At 44.1% G+C, this 19810-nt stretch overlaps 1 protein-coding gene across 3 annotated transcripts in view; it reads right to left on the reverse strand.

Moving 5' to 3' along the window:
• DOCK1 (dedicator of cytokinesis 1) overlaps positions 1-19810 on the reverse strand; it is a 551514-nt gene that overhangs the window by 66565 nt on the left and 465139 nt on the right. For all 3 annotated transcript variants that reach the window (XM_033179145.1, XM_033179136.1, XM_033179142.1), the window contains 5 exons: positions 12234-12319; positions 11861-12017; positions 6012-6052; positions 4760-4850; positions 971-1090 (listed from right to left, as the gene is read on the reverse strand). In XM_033179145.1, coding sequence (XP_033035036.1) covers positions 971-1090; positions 4760-4850; positions 6012-6052; positions 11861-12017; positions 12234-12319 — 495 coding nt within the window. The remainder of the gene's footprint in view (positions 1-970; positions 1091-4759; positions 4851-6011; positions 6053-11860; positions 12018-12233; positions 12320-19810) is intronic.

Here is a 19810-nt window from a genome sequence, read left to right on the forward strand (position 1 = left end):
GGAGATTGAGACAGAGACTCGCATGAGGAGAAGGCCTGTGATGATGAAGGCAGAACTTGGAGCGACGTAGTTACAGCTGACCAGTGCCAGGGACCACTAGCAACACATGCAAAGGAAAAGGCACGGGGCAGATTCTCCCCTGCAGTCTTCAGAGGGGGTGACCACGCCAACACCGTGACATCAGGCTTGCAGCTCCCAGCACGAAGCTATGAGAATACATTCCCGTTGTTGAAAGCCACCCAGTTTGTGCTACAGCAGCCCTAGGATGTGAACGTCGGTACCTTCATAAAGTGTGCCCGTCACTTTTCTCAAAGGAAAAAAAAAATAAAACAGGTTCTGAAATGAGTTAGGAATCTTGATGAAACCAAAGAAGGAGTTCCAATGTCACTTCGGTGGCAGGTTTTAAAAACTTCTGAAACTGAAACAGCCTTTTTTTTTTTTTTTTAATAGTTACTGCATATATGAATCACAAGAACTACAGTGATCAAATACAATACTGGCTGATTAAAATGACAGCAGGTTTCCTTTTAGTGGAAGTCAAGTGGAATCTATAATTTTGTTTAAGCCAATTAAACTAGAAGCCACCAGGATGGAGCAATATCCATCCTACCATGGGATTAATTCTTCCGTGACAACAGAAAGATGCAAGATGTCAAAGGAATACATTAACTCTGTGGGCACGGAAACACCTCCGAATCAGTGTTCCAGACTTCGTTCCCTCTGGTAAGGGTTATAAAAATACTTGGTGCTTTTTTAGAGCATCTATAAAAGGGCTATTGATTTTTTTTTTTTTAAGATTTCTACTTTTAAGTGTAAGCTGAAGGAACATGCATAAAACATTTCAATATACAATTTGTAACAAATTTCTGGTTCTGCAAACATCACATGCTAAAAAAACGTGTTTACAACGTTGCAGGTAGGTGCAAGGAAAGAGGAAAATAAGGAAAATTGCTTTTTGTTTGCTTTTTACCTTGCCTTTGTCGAAGTAGTGGATGATTTCCTGGTAGAGCTGCTCCTTCAGCTGTCCCTGCGTGGTGGCCTGGTACCCGTCCCGCTGGGTGAGGTGGGCCACACACACATCCTCCGACCACTAAGGGAGAAGCAGAGCATGAGCGGCCCCGAGGCAGACACACACCCAAGGATGTCAGAATGGTGGGAGCTTCGCGTCAGACACATGTGGGGGCCACAGTTCTGGAGACACGTGTGGCTGCTGTCAACAGGCTGGGGATTGCCAGGGCAGATCCTCTGTCTGGACACACCAACAGGCATAAAAGACGTGGGGGAGGCAGAGCTGCAGTGGGGTTCACACAAAAGAAAAACCCAGCAGGTTCTGGAAAGCACAGAACTGGCAGCTTGCAAATGCCACCTCCTAATATCCCGGGACAAATCAGGAACCAGGTGATCCAGGGCCATCCCAAGGGCGGCACCCCAGGGCTCGGGTCTCAGTGTTGCGTGGGTTGGCATTTTAATCAACAGCAAAGACAGTATATGGAAAGGGACTGGAAAGGCTGTCAAGCTCCTTAAGGATGGGGAGGTGTCTGCATGGTGCTGGGCACAGAGTCAGGGCTTGGCCAGTATTCCTGGCAGCATTAGTGCAGTCGGCCTGTGAGCTGAAGATGCATGAGGAGACACGCCAGAGGGAAGGCAAGGCCACTTGACAGATACAACGTGTCAGCTCCTGAACTTGGGCTCAACACATCAGGGGCATTAAGTATAGGGTTCAATAAAATTCAGCAGCTATTTGATGAGGACCTGCTGTGTGTCTCAAGCTAGGTCAAAGAGGAGGTGGAAGACGCCTGACCCCCAGGATGCTGCAATTCTACATTAGAGCATAATGACATAGGACAACACTGTGTGAGCTAGGATCGGGCCACTGTACTCTAGCCTGGACAATAGAGCAAGACCCTTCTCCAAGAAGAAGAAGAAGAAAAACAGAACAAGAAAAAGAACACTGCAAAAAAAGACTCCATGAGCACCTCAGGGCAGGAGGCATGTGCTCCCACTGGGCAGCCTGGAGGCTCACGGGACGACAGGGTGAGCGTGGGCTTGCTTATTGCTGGTCCTAGGAGAGGGAGCACGACCCTGTGTTCAGCCAGGCCACGGAGGGTGCTGCAAATAAGGTACTAAGTGGGAAGCTGGGGTCTGGGCAATGGGGCAAGGCTCCATCAGCTGCTTACTGTCTTAGCACATGCCCCTCCCCACTTTCCTGAAACCATGGGCCGGGGGGCACCTCTGCTAGACATCAGGTCTCCCAGGCAGTGGGCACGGGCCCTGAATGGCTCCCCCTTTCCAGGAAGGTCAGGCAGGAGTGAGAAGCCTTTAAGTGGTCTGCAAAATTTTTCACCTTAAAATTAAACTTGCATATCTCCACCACAATCGGACAAACTCTGTAACTTTGAAGTTTGTACGACGTAATTGGTCTACTTTTATTGGAGGATGGAGAATCAAAGTAAAACTAGATTCTGAAATGTAACCACAATAAAATAAACTAAGAACAAGCAAGTTCAGAATCCAAATGACTTCTTTGCATTTTTTTTTTTTTTTTTTTTTTTTTTTGAGGCGGAGTCTCGCTCTGTCGCCCGGACTGGAGTGCAGTGGCCGGATCTCAGCTCACTGCAAGCTCCGCCTCCCGGGTTCACGCCATTCTCCTGCCTCAGCCTCCCGAGTAGCTGGGACTACAGGCGCCTGCCACTTCGCCCGGCTAGTTTTTGTATTTTTAGTAGAGATGGGGTTTCACCGTGTTAGCCAGGATGGTCTCGATCTCCTGACCTCGTGATCCACCCGTCTCGGCCTCCCAAAGTGCTGGGATTACAGGCTTCTTTGCATTTTTATATCAGTTTTGCAAATGAAAACATTGACTAGGGAAGCAAAAATCCTCTCTGCCTTCCACTTGCACATGGAGATGTAATCATGTGATTGCTAGGTGAAAAACTAAAGCTTTTATCGCTCTTGGTTTTGACGAAAGATACACCTAACCAAAAAAGATTCTATTTGAGGATTTTCAGTTAACAAACAATAACATATCTGTCATACTGAAGAATTTTCACAACGATACAAATCATGTCCTTTGGTGAGTTGATGAAATAGCATGAATTCACATTTACAGTAATATCAAAACATACTTAGAAAACATTGCAAAATGTAATGGGGCAAAAGATATGGAGAGAGATTATGTAGAATTCACCATTAAACCGGAAAATTCAGAAGCTCAGGGGAAACGATAATGCAATTGGGCCTATCGATTTGAGCTATGAAACAAACCATCACGCCGTTTGTGACAAACCCATCTGTACTCAACAAATCCAATGATTAAACAAATGATGCTTTTATGCACACACATATATTTTACATTCACACATGCATAGAGAAGTTTACATTCTATGAGAGACGGAGTAAGGGTTGAGTGGGCAGTTTGTCAACCCCATTTTAATTTCCCTGGGGTAAAAGAAATAGCTTTACATTTGCAAAAACACCTTGTTACTGAAATTTGAGTTTCGAATAAATGAAGGCCGTCAGAATTCATAGTGTGAGAGCTGGTATCAGATGTACCAACTGAAATCTCCATCCTCATAAATTATGCTCCTTGGGAGAGCCTTACATGGCATGGGGCCAAATGGGTCCTCAGACAGCCAGCCTCAGGAGGACAACTGATGAGGCCTCCAGACGGAGCTGAGCTCTGTGTGTTTATTTGTAACAGACACTGCTGTTTCCAGGCAGAGGCCAATTTCCACTCCCAAATGTCTCTAGGGCAGCCTGTGTGTATCTGTGTCACAGAAGCTAGCAGAAATTTCAGAATCGGGCCAAAGATGGAAAGAGTCTTACCAGAGTTACTCCAGAACACAATGTCTTCCCTAATTCCTATTACCTAATTGACACTACTTACTACCCATTTCATGTAATTTTCTCTGGTTCTCTTTCATTACATTTTTGGTTTTTAGGAGGCTGGCCTAGATTTGGAAACATGACTCCTTGAATGAGTAGTCTTTGTGGAATGCCACCAAACTCAATTCTAATTCTTGTAACTGTTCTTATTTATCCAGTTCATAATTTTTCAAATTTTTATAAGGATGTCATGAGCAAGATCATCTAATAACTTGCTGAAGTTGTGAAATATAAAACTAGAGGCTATACAGCAATTTATCCATCCATCCATCCATCCATCCATCCATCCATCCATCCATCACTGTAAACAAAGGAAGTCAATGTCTGAAGCTATCTGAGTAATAAAAGAACCACTAAGAGTTGACAGTTGTCATGCCAGACCTGTGCTAGGAGCAACACTCTTTAGAAGAATCAGGCAGAGAGCGCTAGCAGGAGGTCTCAACGTGAACTGATAAGAGTGAAAAGTCATGATCTGGTCCCTAACTCTTTACTAAGACAATTAGGGGTGTGTCTCATCCTATCTCTTAGTTGTTACTACCAGGAAAATTCCTTCGTGATATTGTTCTTCACCATCCTGGAGTCCTCTAGTCCTGAACAAGGAATTGTAGAATCTCTAACTTGCTGTCAGCTCACAGCCAAGTGATGGGAGTTTACAATGCTTAGTGATCACCTGCTATGACATCTAATTAAATCTGCATTCAGAAGGGACAAATCTCTAACCAAAGCACTTCCTAAATTTTTTTGATCATATCCTTGCATTTATTTAGCCAATTTCATAAAACCTTAAGTTATACTTATTAGAATTTGTCATGGAAAAATGAAATTCTCAAAACTCTTAGAATGTATAACAATAGAATCATCATGTAATTGACATTACCTTAAGAAGCTTTGCATGGAGAAGCAAAGTGTAAGCCGCTTCGGTGTAGTTATCACACTCCTTGTGCAGGTCACAGAGTTTGTACAAATACCTGAGACAATAAAACAGAGGTATGTTCTTAAAATGTCACTAAATAATTTGTGTTGAGGATTGCAAGAGCTCAATTCTATGTTCAACAGTAAATCACAGCTATACTTTCTTTTTACAATGTTCATAATTCATAATGCCTTACAAACTTTCGGTACACAAAGCACTAAGAAAAACTCAGGAAAAAGATAAAGATGATACACAAAGTAGAATTTTCCTTCAAATTTCTCATTCCTTTTCATTTTCCCTTAAACATTTTTAATGAGACACCCAATGCTTCATTGTGACTTCCTACATTTCTACTGAGTCCAAATGCACAACAAAATCTGTAAAAATACAAATCCATCAGAATAAAGAGCTCCAATGATTACAGTCAATGTGATCAAAAGAATTTCTTTGCCATAAAGAAATACAGGTAACTGAGTTATGAAATTCATATAGTACGTTTTTGAAAAGGAGAAATAAAAAAACCTAGAAATAGAAAATTAGACAACCACACTCAGCGTAATAAACACATCACTAAAAACTCACGCTGCGTAGGTTACATCCTTCTCCTAGTCTCCAGAGTGGTAATCTTCCTAATTATTTGACACTAGACTTTAGAAGTAACCAAGAGAGAGGGGCTCAATCACAGTCCCTCACTTCAGGGAGTACGGTAAGTAGGGAAGCAAAATCCAGCAGGCAATGCAAAACATTTCTCTTCTTCATGGAAGAAAGACATAAAAAATATGGGACTAGGGCATCCGTTAACTAACAGCAGACTGAAAAATTGTAACTCAACTATGTCTGGTAAAGTTATAACTGGATTTCTCACTGGATCATATAACTTACTGTGAAACATTAAAATGTATGTGCTCCTTATCTTTTTGCAAAAGGGCCACAAGAGTTGGTCAACAGGGACAAAACGCTGTGAAACAATTATTAGTAGTTTTGCTTCTGAGTTGACTAAAGGTGACCACCGAGAACTCAGCACCAGTCTGGACAATACGAGGGCTGCACGAGGGCTGAGAATGTATCCGGGAGCTCCACCAAACTCTACCTTATACGTTTCACAATTTTCTACAAAGTAAATCTCTGTGGCTATAACACATTTCTCAGCACAGGTAACATACAACATATATTATTATTTATAATTAACATGCAAACAAGTGTGATGCATACCTACCTTATGTACATTTCTTCTCTTTCAATTTCTTTGTAGAAATTCTGAAAAACCATAATACTGTTTTAAGAAATCTGTTCCACAAAAGGTGTCACACGCACATTAAAAATTCAAGATACTTCATCTTGTGTCCAACACGGCCGAATGGACCCAGCTCTTCAGATCAGAACCATAAATTCACATAAATTGCAAAACCATCTTACACGGTTCTTCACTTTTATTTTTTGCTGGTCAAACACAATTCCATTTCTACACTGAACACTATAATGATTAAAATCAACTCCCATCACTTGAAAGTCACTTGTCTTTAGTTAAAACGAAGTATTACCCAAAAAGACATGAAGACGTGCTATCTGAGCCATAGTAATCTCATGAGAACAAACGAATACATAAATAAATATCCCAAATTTGGGAATAAGCAAATAAGCATGATCAACATGATTTAAAGCTTTCTGGGCCCAGCCTCAGCAAAAAAGACAATATGATAATGTAGACCTGAGGTATGAATACACTAGCCAATATATTAAAGACATACATTAAAAGGTAAAGTAAATTTAATTAACACTGAATAAATAATTCACTTCCCCCAGCTGCACTTGCCATGCTTGGAGTGCTCAACAGTCACATGGGGCTAGTGTTACTGTATCAAAGAGTATAGACATAAGACCGTTTCATTATCCCAGAACTTTCTAGTAGATAGCACCGTTCCAGGCAGACAAACCTTCCAAACAACGGTTAAAAAAAAAAAAAAAAATGGGCTGCCTCTGAAAAAGCCCCCTGTGTATGAACACTGATGGAGAAAGCTTAGTTAGTAGATTAAAACCAATGGATCATTTCTACATCTTTACTGGAAAATATCATCTGGTTGAGCAATAAAATTTTATCAAAATTATATTTCTTAAGGTGAACATCTCCATAAACACCTTAAAACCTTTTTCACACAGGAGCCACCAGAAAGGCACAGAAGTCACCTAACAAGGCCTAAGGTAAGGAACCCTCAGAGTCACTTTCAATGTGCAATTTAGCACCTAAAAATGATGTCAGTTCTCTAGAATTGGAGCCTGAAGAAGTAAGTAGTGAATATCACCATTACAGAGACATACAATTATCCAAGAAAATGGCATAGGCTCTTTAATTTCATGAGCAAAACCCAGCATTGCTTCTACAATTGATGTCTCTGAAAAGAAATGATAACTAAGTCTAGAAAATAAGCGGGGGCACATTTAGAAAAATGCACCAAGATTTTCAAGTTTCGTTGCCTCTGACATTTTAATGTCCTCCAGTTCATACGACATGGCTCAGTAATGAGGATATTTTCAGCAGACAACTCAGTGTCGCAACAAAGAGAATCTGCATCAAAGGCAGAGGATAAGTCCTTCATTTCCAACTCAAACTCGCCAGTATTTACAAGCCAGGGTTTCACACCGGCCCCTTCTGTACTCGTATTTTTAATCCTTTCTAAGGTTTTGATCATTTTTCTTTACAATTTCACAACGGGAATATCGTCGACCTTCATTCCTCTCTCGGAGATACGAAATGTCGTCTATTTTCTGCCTGTGCTGAGTCCTGTTCCCTTCCTAGGACTTCAAAACCTCTCCACAACCAAAGTACACTCATCTCCAATCCCAATTTCTATATAAAACCTTTTTGTTTCTTACGTAAAGGTCCACACGGTGCTCCCACTCCTCCTGGGCTCCGCGGGCAGCCTTGTCTCTCAAGTCCCCCCACACCAGCGCTGACTGACGTCTGTGCCAAGCTTGCAGCTCAGCTCCCAGAGGAACCCCATTGGGACCGGCCCCCCCAACTCCAATCCACCGCTAGGCATTGATCTTTCAGAACGCAGACATCAGAATTATATTTCCATTTTGGACTAAAACAGATACCAAGATTTTAAAAATACTGGACCCCACTCTGCATTTAATTAGCCTTGTCACGGGGCCATGAAGAGAAGTAACTGGCATCTTCAAAGTAATAACGAGTCTACCAGTCTCAGAGATGGGATGTGTGGATGACTGACAGAAGAACTAAGTGACACTCAGCGACGTTAGTGACCAATAATTAAAGATGCTCGATTATGAGGTGTCAGTGAAATTCTAGTTAAAGAATTACAAATATACATCCGAGATCCAATATACATGCAGACATCCTTGCAGGGGATGTCTTGGGGACTTAGGTGGCCAAGAAGTGTGACTGCTCGCATCTCTTGCTTTTTCATTTTCATTTTTCTTCTTTTGTTGTTGAGACAGAGTCTGCCTCTGCTGCCCAGGGTGAAGTGCAGTGGTATGATCTAGGCTCACTGCAACCTCTGCCTTCCTGGTTCAAGCTGTTCTCTTGCCTCAGCCTCCCGAGTAGCTGGGATTACAGGCACCCAATACCACACCCAGCTAATTTTTGTATTTTTAGTAGAGACAGGGTTTTACCACGTTGGCCAGGCTGGTCTCAAACTCCTGACTTCAAGTGATCCTCCCTCCTCGGCCTCACAAAGTACAACAGGCGTGAGCCACTGTACTCATTCCCATTTTTGTTTTTTTAAGGGCAAAGAAATAGGACGTGAAGGAGTCTACACAGCTTACAATATTCTACTAACTGTGTTTTGGTAAGAAACCACAAAGCTGGTTCTAAAGAAAACTTGGCAACAGACTTAAAGAGCGTCGGTAAATTCTATATTCATTTTATTTATTTAATTTTTTAACTTGAGGCTTCATTTTTTCTTAGTGACTAAAAGAGTATATTTTATACGTCTCCAATAGCTATACATCTATATTCATTTAGAGATGGTTATACATATCCATCCCTATTAAACTCTGTTGCTGTAATAAAAGTACAAGGAGAAAACAGAAAACCTGACCAGGAAATTGAGCTGGGTGGTGAGTATTTATGGTTAGGACACCTAGCTACCTATCTTTAAAACTCTGGTTTCTTGTTTCTCTTTATTCCACAGATTTATTTTCTAAATGAAAAAACGGTGACCGTTGGGATCCATTTTATCATCCCCAGGAAATGCTTAAGAACATAACACTTGACTTTTCATTAAATGACTCAGGACATTCCCATTTGAAGAAGGTTAATGTCAGATAATCTTGAGAACCCTGGGTGAATTTCTTAGTTAAAATTGAGCAAGTGCCGACCACAGTTAACAGTACGTGGGCACTGAGGCAGGCTCTGAATGAAAGAGGAACACAGGTTCACATTAGAAAGTGTGATTACAGGTTTTATTACAAGAGGCTTTTTTCCTGACCCTAGATTCAGGTGATAAGAGCCCATATTCAGAGCACACCACCATTTCTCCACTGTTCCGTGTCCTGGTGAACAGAAGAGATCTTGCTTAAAACAAATAGAAGACTCAATCATCAAAGTTGGAAAACTAAAAAACTTATTGATAATTCTTCCTTCTGGGCACCTATCAGCCTCTTAGATCCCCTTAAGGATTAGGAAGAACACTAAAAAGTTATGTCCATAACAGGGAAGGATTTTGTAAAGGTCTCCATTTCTTTCCCATAGGAAAATACTGGTTCCTATTTCACGTCAATTACATTGGCACCATGACATTACTTTGAACGCTGGCTGGAATGCAAGAAGACAGTGAAGCAAGCGCCAGGTTCTTTCCTGTCTGTAAGATCAAACCAACTGACCTGGGGCAGAGCTTGCTACTGTACCCCTTGGTCAGTCTCCAGGTGAATATGAAGACAAACACAGTCACGGCCCAGACCTCAGGGTCAGACATCAGAGGCCAGTAATTTCAACAGTAGCCTAAGACACTATGATGGATGTGCAAACATTCAGATTTTTCAAGCTCACAGATTCTTCTGTGTCCAGTTCATCGATGAGACCATCAGAGGCATTCTTCGCACTGTTGCAGTGCTTTACCCATCTTCTTTTGTGTTTCATCTACTTTTCCCACTACAGCCCTTGGGATATTCATCATAGTTATTTTAAATTGCAGGTCTGATGATTTCAAAACCTCTGCCTCTAATGCCTGCTCTGCCTCTTCACTGTGTCTTTGTCTTTAGTGTGCATTGTAATAATACATTGAAAGTGAGTATGATGGACTGGGTAAAAGGAATCTAGTACTGGCTCCAGTGGTGGTTTCTGTTCCTGGGCTTCCACTCTGTGGGTCTCTGTATCTTCTTGTTTCTCTGACTTGGGGGTCAGAAGTTTGTCTATGGATCTAAGAAGATGGAACTAATAATTGTTGATTGTTTTCCATTTATTCAGCTTTTTTCTTGTTGTGAGGATGGGAGTGACAATTTGCAAGCTCTACATGCTAGACCAAAAACTGGTCCCTTATATTTAGATTTTTAAGGAAAAGAAAATGTGTTAGAGAAATGCTTATCATTAGCCTAACCAGGTTGTCCAGCCATGGGATGAAGGGGCGAAGACTGCTCATGATCTTTTAGCTGTGAAATTCCTCACGGCAAAGCACAGATCCAGCACCGATACCACAGTCGATGAAAAGTGAAAGTATTCCTTTTCGTTTATCTTTTTAATCCACACAACTCTGGCTTTTTAAAGAATGAATGATGTGTCATGTTCCTCCTGGCACAGAAGCCCATTTCCGTGAGCATAAAGCACCCACAAGTCCACATACAAGGTGGACGTGGCAGTGAGGGCTATGTATCCAAATGTTATTGACGACTCTGAAATCCAGAGGCCAGTGGCTGGGAGGAGAAGGGAGGTAAGCAGAGCAAAGCAGGAGTAGTATTTTCTTGCATTCCTGCCATGGGACGGGCAAGGAAACTGGAGGAAAGCCCTACTACAGCCAGGAGTCAGTCCTTGTGTTTCTTTATAAGAGAAGCAGCGCAGGGAGAAGCAGAGAGCTCTGGAGCCAGGTTGTGGGAGTCACGAGGCTGCTGAGAGCCATGAGGCTGGCCGGGAGCTGAGCTTGTCGCAAAGCTTCCCAAAAGCTCATCGGTACTAATGGATTTCCTGGATTAGGGACCACAACGACACCAGCAAGTGGGTGTCCACAGAACCCAGCTGTATCAGGGCAACAGCAGGAATGCAAATGGCAGACAGATGGCAGCAGCTAAGGTCACCCAGGCGTCTGCCCTCCATGGTGCCCAGATCTGGTTTCCTGCGGCTGCCGTAACAAATTACCGTAAACCTAAAACAACAGATGTTTCTTCTCACAGTTCCGGAGGCCAGAATCTGAAATCAAGGTGTGAGGAGGACAACGTTCCCCTAGAAAGCTCTAGGGGAGGATCCTTCCTGGCCTCCTCAGGCTTCTGGTGGCTCCAGGCACTCCTTGGCTTGAGGCTGCATCCCTCCAATCTCCGCCTCCATCTTCACAAGGTCTAGCCTCTGCTTCTGTGTCTTCTCCTCTTTTGTCTCTTATGAGGACACCTGTCATTGGAGTTAGCACCTCTCCACTCCCCTTGCAGGTAATCCAAGATAATCCCATTTGAGATTCCTAATTTAATTACATTTGCAGGGCCTCTTGTTTCCAAGTAAGGTCTCATTCGCAGGTTCTAAGGACTGGGGGATGGATCTACTTTTGAGGCCACCATTCAGCCTACCTACTACATAGCATGCGTTTATAGTCTCCTAATCACAAAGCCTTAAGGGTGTAATCAATGAGGCACTACCCTGGCTGCAAAATACGATGACTCATCATTCACAATGACAAGGAGAGCTATGTTAAAACGTCCAGAGATGGGACAATTTTACAGACTTATTCAGAGTGGACGACTTCATGATTCCTTCCCTGCAACAGATGAGGAAACAAGCAAAGGAGATTGTTCTGCCGTGGAAAGCTTCGTGGCTGACTGTCATAGATAAGGGCTGGGGCACTCCCTGCTTCAGTTCCTAGTGTGCTGTGAAAACTGAAAACACGTGATTAACCTTTCACTCACCAGCACATTGACGGTGCAGCTCATGCGGTTTTCTTTGTTCTCGTCGTGCATGATGGTTCTATAATCCAAAAGCCTTTCCATTAAGCGCACAACGAGTTTTACAAAAGTTTCTCCTGTTTTGGCGAGGTATTTATGCTTCCTGCAGTGCTCCAGAAGGCTGAAAAATAATTATACACACCTTGTTAATCACACTCAGAAAAAGAAACTCAACGGAGGTGCAATTTTAACTATTTTCCATTATTAACACATTTTAATTATTTCTGGGCTACGAAGCTCATTGTAGTCTAATTACGGTCTCCCTAATTATCTCTCCCTGAGAGATATAGAGCTCTATATCTCTCCGACATAAATCCCACTGCTAATCAACACTTACATTTTATCAAATAACACTTTGTACTGTTCGTCTCCTCTGCCTCCTTCCACTTCATGATCCAGCTTGGTGATGATCTCATTTTCAAACTATAATTAAACAGAGGAAGCGTAAATAATCAGTAGGGCGGGTATTTCATTTTATGACTTGAGTGTCAATAGCACATAAATCAACAAGAGAGATCATCCCAGACGGCTACCCTCTGCCTTTGAAGCCTCGTTTAAGAGTTGCCAACACAGAACCCCTGGAGGTTTCTGATGATCCCCTGCCACAGGGGGACCTCTCATTTCCTTTTCTGGTTAATGGAGCCTGAACATGCATGTCCTGATAGCAGGAGCAAGAACCAGGGGAAGAAAGACAAGGAAACTGTAGGGGGAAAAAAAAAATCAAAGCGCAGCATGGAAAAAAGTCTCAAATTTCGTCTCTACGAACACGTAACATCCAAAATAGCTCGTTGGTTCCTGAAATGAACAGATGGTGTTTCTCCTGCCAGTGAAGAGTTCTCGGCAATCTGAGAGCATCCTAGGGGCCACTTAGCTGCCATTCCTTGATAGATCCTAGTGAAATACCTCACTCTGGCTGAAAAAATGTTCTAAAGAGCAAGAGGAGCAATGTCCCTAAAGACAGACCAGCAGGCACCTCAAGAAGGTCCATCTCCAGCCTATCCTCCATCCCCCAGCTTCTGATTAAATTTCCTGGGAATCAGGGTGCAGAAAGGTTGCCAGTATCAGTTCATTATGTCTCAGATCCGTGCTTTTAGAAAAACTCTAAATTCTGGGGAGGTGGAAATCTCTAAAATGTCTTCAAGTGTCCGATCAGGCTGAAAAAAACCTCAATAACAATGGACATGTTTTCTCCATCCTCACTGCCCAGTTCCCCATCCCTGGCAGAGTTCACAGCCACCTCAGTACTGGGACTCTGGCCTGGTGATCAGCCATGCTGCAGGGGACCCTGAGTTACCATCGACTTGTGCCAGTAGCAAGGAGGGGCTGTGAGATCGTTCGTTCCCATAAAGATGAGACACGCACACTCTAAACTGAAGGAAGATGGACCAAGGAAGAACTGAAGAAGGCTGAATTCAGGGTTCAGAAAGCAGGTACGCCACGGGCATGCACGCAACGGTCTCCAGGATCTCTTTAAAGCTCTGTTCAATTACCTGCTTTCTCAGGCAACAAGGCTCAAGCCGTCCACTGTTACTAGGATCCCAGTGGAATGTAAGCTGAGTGAGAGGAAGAAGTTTTCTTTGGTCATTGCTCTAGCCAGCCCCAAAACCTCAAACAGTGCCTTTGATGCTGTAATGGAATGAATGTGCTGTGTGTATAGAAACTATTGAATACAGTTGGTCTTAGACCAACTTAGATTGGATAAAGTGCTTAGACTGGATAAAGCTGGAGAGGGCTTAATATGTCAGCAAAGGAGTGGTCTACAGCGTTGATAAATCACAACCTGCATTCTTGGCCAAGCCAAGCCCAGTAGTGAAAATAGCTCATCCAGAGTGCCTGTGACAGACACTGTGGGCACCAGAGACTTGGGGATGCCCCAGGAGGAGCAGGTGACTATGGCCCCCTGAGAAGCAATAAGCAAGGAGTGGTGATACCCAAGGAGGGGCCTCAAAATGGACACAGACGCCCTGCCTGTCCTTGATCAGTACACACTGCCCAAAGCCACAGCTGTATCACACTATAGATGAAATACAGGCTTTCAGGGCTGGAGAGAAGTATTGATTCTTGCCTGACATCAAGGACTCAGCAACATTCCCAGAACCTGGACCTTAGCAAATCTCTCCAATTTTCTTCTTGATCTTCTCCATGGTCTCTTCCCCCAAATAAACACTTCTTTTTGATTCTGTCTGGCCTAAGAAATTGAGGGATTTTAGCAGCATTGAAGGAGGAATGACTTGCTTTATTTTTTTCACCTGAAATCTCACATTAACGATTTTTACTGTAAAATAACAACCTTTTGATACTAAACACTACTATCCTGCTCTTTACAGAAAATAATTCTGCAAAAGATAGTTCTTTTTGGAATCAGATACAAGGGAGAACACTTGGTAGTAGCCCAAAAGTTGCCATTTCAAGGCAGTCCCATCTTCCAGGTGGTGGCATGATCCAGACAGACTTCAAAGACTAAATATTTGATGAGCGCTGATGCTTCAGGACAAATAATAAAGACACAAAATTAAATTAAATTTAATCAAAACATGATTCAATTTCATGTATGTTTAATGAGTACAGACAACACAAAAGGTACAGAGAATGCAGAGAAATGTGCCTTCTCCTGACATGGGCAAACACGCAGGCATTTAAAATCGCTCCTCACTGGTCAATCCGAAGGGATCTGAACGCGGAGTGTAGGTTATGAAAATGGCATATTTTCTCTGCTTCCACGTAAATCTAGCTGTCACAAACACCGGCAATGGGGAAGCTACAGCTACCTGGGTGTGCTGCTGATTAAGTTTCGACTGAAGAACTTAATGATTTCCAAGAAGAGTGGATGAATGGTAAGTCAGTCACAACACAGCTGATTCTAGTTTTACTAACCCTAGTCCAAACTAAGTAATTTACACAAAGACCTGGCCACCCTATTCTGTTTATTAGCAAGAAGTCAATACCAGAGATCCACAGCTAGCCTCCAATTCCAGGATCCTCGTTAATTTTTACAGAACACACTCGAATGGATTCGCTAGTGTGCTGTGAACTGTTACTATAATCAGAATTAAATGATCCTGTCCCACTAAATTGGAGATAGTACACTTGCTGATAGAGCAGAGCTGGTTTTATAAAAATCATGCTTATTATCTTCCTTGTCAATGCACATTGTCTGCTGATTTGCAACAAGGTTCTCTATGGCTGGGATAAAATTAGCAAGGGTTTCCTGTGTTGCTCAAAAGGTGGCAGAGGCTCACTCACATAATAAGCAAAACCATTATATTTTCTTCTCTTTTCTGAATCACTAATATTGCTACAAAAATATTCACAGGGTGTCCAACTTAAAATACTGAACAGAGAGTCTCTAAGTGTCTGATACCAGCGGCCCTCTGAGAACATGAAACAAGAGAACACTTATGGACAGAAGGCCTTTCGGAAAGTTGCTGTTAAATTGAACGTGATGGAATCAGGGGGCTGAGCTCAAAGCAGTATTGACATCTTGTTAATTTAATTAACTTGAAAAGGAACCACTGCTTTTGCCACTCACTGCCACAGTTAACCATAGGCTATTGGCACCTATTTGAAAGACCATGGAGAGAAGGATCCCAGTAGTGGCTAATCCAAAAGCCAATTATATGTGGTTTGGAATGCATAATTTTTGTTTTGGGTGAGATTTACTATTCTTACTAATGCATCTATAATTTTATACATCTGTAATGTATAAAATCAGCCTGCACTTGCCAGCCAGCCAGCCAGGACCATGCTTTACATAATAGAAGAGCTCTAACGTTCTGCGGGAGTGCAGCAGGAGGCTGGGCCAGGGTGGAAAGGTTTGCACAGATCACTCACCACCTTGACGGAGGGCTCCGAGGTAATCAAGTGCTGGGTGAAATCTGAAATCTATGGACATGGTCTGCTAAGTACATTAGCAGAAGGGCTTATTTGACCCTTTACAAATAGACCTTGGCACAATGCTGCTCTTTGCCCAGAGTGCTCTAGTTTCTCCTGTATTTAAAGAAAAAATGCTCAGAAGATACTGCAGGCAGGGGCATGGTGTTGGACCACCTCCTGGTTTCAGAGGGCACCAAGGAATGAGACTCTCTCTGCCTTCTCTCCCCGGAATGGGGCCAATCTGATGAAACGGCACAACCACACCTTACCCCCTGAGGATGTGCAGGAGGAGGTGGGTGGGAGAAAGTTGCTGGACTGCATCTGGGTGGAAAACATGGTTAAGAAGATGAAACCCACAAGGTTCAGCAGAGAGAAGCGTGGCACCTCACAACCCTTGGGGCTCCAGGCGCCCATGCTGACATCCTTGAAGTGACTGGTTCCTCTCGATCCATCACTTGAGTTCCTGTGCTCAGACACATTCATATCTTTATATATAGAGCATTCCTCTTGCCTAACTGCTCTGGAAACTTAATTACACACTTAATTAATCAGTGGCACTTCATCCCACATTCAAAAACCTCCATATCCTCCTACGTCCATCAAGCAGGGGGCTTGCTGATCTTGGAGCTCTCGTGAAACACTCATGAGCCTGGAGGACCCAGAGCCACTCACGTGGAGCTGCCTGGCTGGGGAGCTGTCCATCGCAGGCCATGACACCTTGCTGATGCCTGCGACAGGTGCAGCGGCTCCTTACATCTACATGACACAGATTAAAGAGTGACTTTAGGGCTGCATGCAATTCCAGTGGACTCTGGGAACATGGCCTCAAAATTAGTCCTGTTTAATTTGGTTAAAGGGGATTATGGAAGTTTGAGAATCTCTTTGCTAGAGGGCTTTTAGGAATGGAATTCAATATAGTCACTGCTCCTGGAGTCAAGGATACTGATTTCCATGGCCTCTCAGACCATCTTTGGGTCTGGATTCAATGAAACAGAAGCCTCTTGTGCCGTATTTCCTCTTTAGGCAAGAATTATTTTGACATTGAAAGCAAAAATAAACAAACCAACAAATAAAATCCCAATGAATTAAAGAATAAACAAGATAGAATTGCTACCAAACTCATTCACATTCATATTACAGTGGAAAATACATTGGCCTTTCCACCAAGTGGCAGAAGCTGATGACATTCACCCGGCTATTCAATTACTGGCTTCTGGTTACCGGCACGGGCAGCGTGAAGAGATTATTCAAACAGGAGCTTGGCAACACTGATGACACAAAGATTACTCATGTTCTAATACTGTTACGACTAAATGGGAATTTCTGGAAGTTGTGGAGCATTTTACTGAGCCTCACAAAGGTGACAGAAAATAGCTCCATGATTGAAAATATTATTTTTGCTGGGCAGCTTTTTCCATTCCATTTTTATTAATGGTCTATGGCCCATATGGTCATTTGCTGCAATTCTCAGCTGTTAGTTCTGTATTTTCCAAAGGCATAACAAATGGAATTCTTTAAAAAGATGCCAGGAGGGAATTTAAAAGTATGCTTTTTATTATGAAGCAAAATCCAGTATGAGGGTGAGACTTGGAGTGTGGTCCATGGGAGGGCAGGGTTCTTGGTGAGGTAGGGAGAGTCAGCTTAAGGCAAGGGGAGGGCTCATCTCCTGTGACCAAGGGCAGGCTCGTCCAGGTGGATGGTATAAGGGACATGAAGACCCCAATGTCTCTCCATATCTCCCCTGCCAGCTTCTCAGTTCCAAAATCTTACCAAGTAGGATCTCTCCTTTCAAACAAGTGGAGATTCCTAGAGTCCTGAGTTTAGGGGTAAACATGCTACTCTCTGGACTGGGGTGGGGACAGGGTGAGGGGGTGGGATGACCACGCTGTGGTGGTGTCTTGAGGTGTTGGCCAGCTGTAAGGAAAGGGGGCAGAGAATGTGCCCTTAGGCACCAGGACAGGAAGAAGCAGCAGTGGGGGGATGAGTCAGGAGAATGGCTGGGGCATCCGGATCATAAAAGATTCACAGAAAGTGCTGGAAGAGCCAGGATGACCACAGGCAGCTGCAGCACTCAGAGACAAAAGAGGCAGAAGAGATGAGAAATGGGTTTTTGCTGAGGAGCTGCAGTGAGTGCCTGAGGTCAGCTTGACAGAGCTGGCTCTGGGGAGGTGGTGATGAAGCTCTGCCAAGGCCTCCAGATGGAAGGTCTCTGATGCTAACGGAACTTGCCCTGTGAAGGGCCATGTTCTGGCAGGAGCTTGGCCAGACAGATGCCTAGGAGGCCCCAGGTGTCCACAGTGGCCTTGAGTATGGACAGGGCAGGGAAGTGGCACAAGAGTGCCCAGTGATGTAGGGGGTGGCTGATGACAGCGGCCACAGGGCTGGGGGCCACCTCAGGGGCATGGCTACAGTAGGCATCCACTGGGGCTTCCCACATGTATCCCCACCTCCCTCGGCCTGCAGTATCCACACTACAAGCACTAGGAGGAAAAGAAATCCCTCCACGGGCAGCAGCCTCCTGGCCGTACACAAAGAGGGCTGGGATGGGAGAGAGGTGTGAGACTGCTAGAGCATCACGCAGCGTCCAGTCGCTGGGAGAGCCTTCCTGTCAATGGACCGGAGCTCTATGGCTGCGGACCCAGGCTACAGTGAAACATATGACTTTGAAGGTAGGAGGGATTTCTAAGAAGAATTCACGGCCACTGTGCACATCTGGGGGCCTCCCATCTCACAGGCTTCTTTCTGGCCCAGCCCCTGCAGAGCACGGCCCTTCACTGGGGGGTTCCACGAGCATCAGGGGCCTTCAGTCTGAAGCCTTTTGTGGAGCTTCATCGCCACCTCCCCAGAGCGTGTGCTGTCAAGCTGACCTAAGGCACTCACTGCAGCCCTGGACACAGTGTCCCAGGCCACAAGGAGGACATGGCCCATGAAAGGATAACTCCATGCCACCCCATCCCGCCGCCAAGAGAGCCCACTCAACACATGGACCCTGGAGAAGCAGGATAAGGGCAAGGCTGAGCCTATTCCGAAGGAAAATTTGTGCTCTTTCTTGCACAAGTGGAGACAGGAAATCAGTAGGCTCCTGAGGAGGTGTAAGGGAAAGAACGTTCTGATGAGATGCCCTCCGCTGCAGCTGAAGAGCGCGAGAGCAGAAACTCTGGGCAATGTTAGAAAAGCCAATTTGTAACACATGCTTTTAAAATGCCAGTAATGGTTTGGTGCAGTTAAATCTTGAGTAAAATAGCAGGTTTTTCTTCTGAATCCAGCAGGTCTCCTCTCTACTCCAATTGTAAGAGTAAAATACAACCTGGACATACATATTATTTCATATTTCACAAACAGTAGCACATTAACAGCTCCACTCCAAAAGACATAGCAACCTTTAAAACGTAAGCTCTATATGGGTTCAAAATACTAAAGTGTTATAAAAACAAACCCCCTAATGTCGTCCCTCCACTCCAGTAGGGTTTGCACATCTGCTATAAAAGTGGAGGCAACTGAAGCCCTTGCTGAGGTGACTAATAAGGTGAGGTAACTGGGCTTGTGGCAGAGGAGTTAGGCAGCAGCCGACCATCCCCATCCCAGAAGCTCATGGATGGAGAAGCAGGTGGGGCCAGCCCTGCACCAATGTGCCACACACATGCCCACTCTACACATTCGCCCACATCACCAACAAAGAATAGAGGCCATCCCTTGTGCTTCAGAAGACCAGCTGAGAGGGACAAGTGGAACTGGGTGCAGAAACGACTTAGAAAATGTAGATAGAGCAAGTCAAGAGACAAATACTGTGGCCCAGGAATAATCCTGGATTAGTGCAACGGTGACTGTGCAGAGGATAGAGGCTGCAGACTAGACAGAGGGAGGATTGATGAAGCTTCACAAATGACTGCCATGGAGGCCAGGGGAGCAAGCAAAGGCCAGGCCAGCGTGACCCACAGCCGGAAAACCCAGTGACAAGGAGACTGGCAGAAAAGGGGACGGTGCCGCAGGCTTGGAGCATTCCAGCTGGGAAGCTGAGGTGGGCACATCAAACAGAAGAAA

This window comes from Trachypithecus francoisi, unplaced genomic scaffold (genome assembly GCF_009764315.1).
Source record: "Trachypithecus francoisi isolate TF-2019V2 unplaced genomic scaffold, Tfra_2.0 Contig01579, whole genome shotgun sequence".
Taxonomy (NCBI): domain Eukaryota; kingdom Metazoa; phylum Chordata; class Mammalia; order Primates; family Cercopithecidae; genus Trachypithecus; species Trachypithecus francoisi.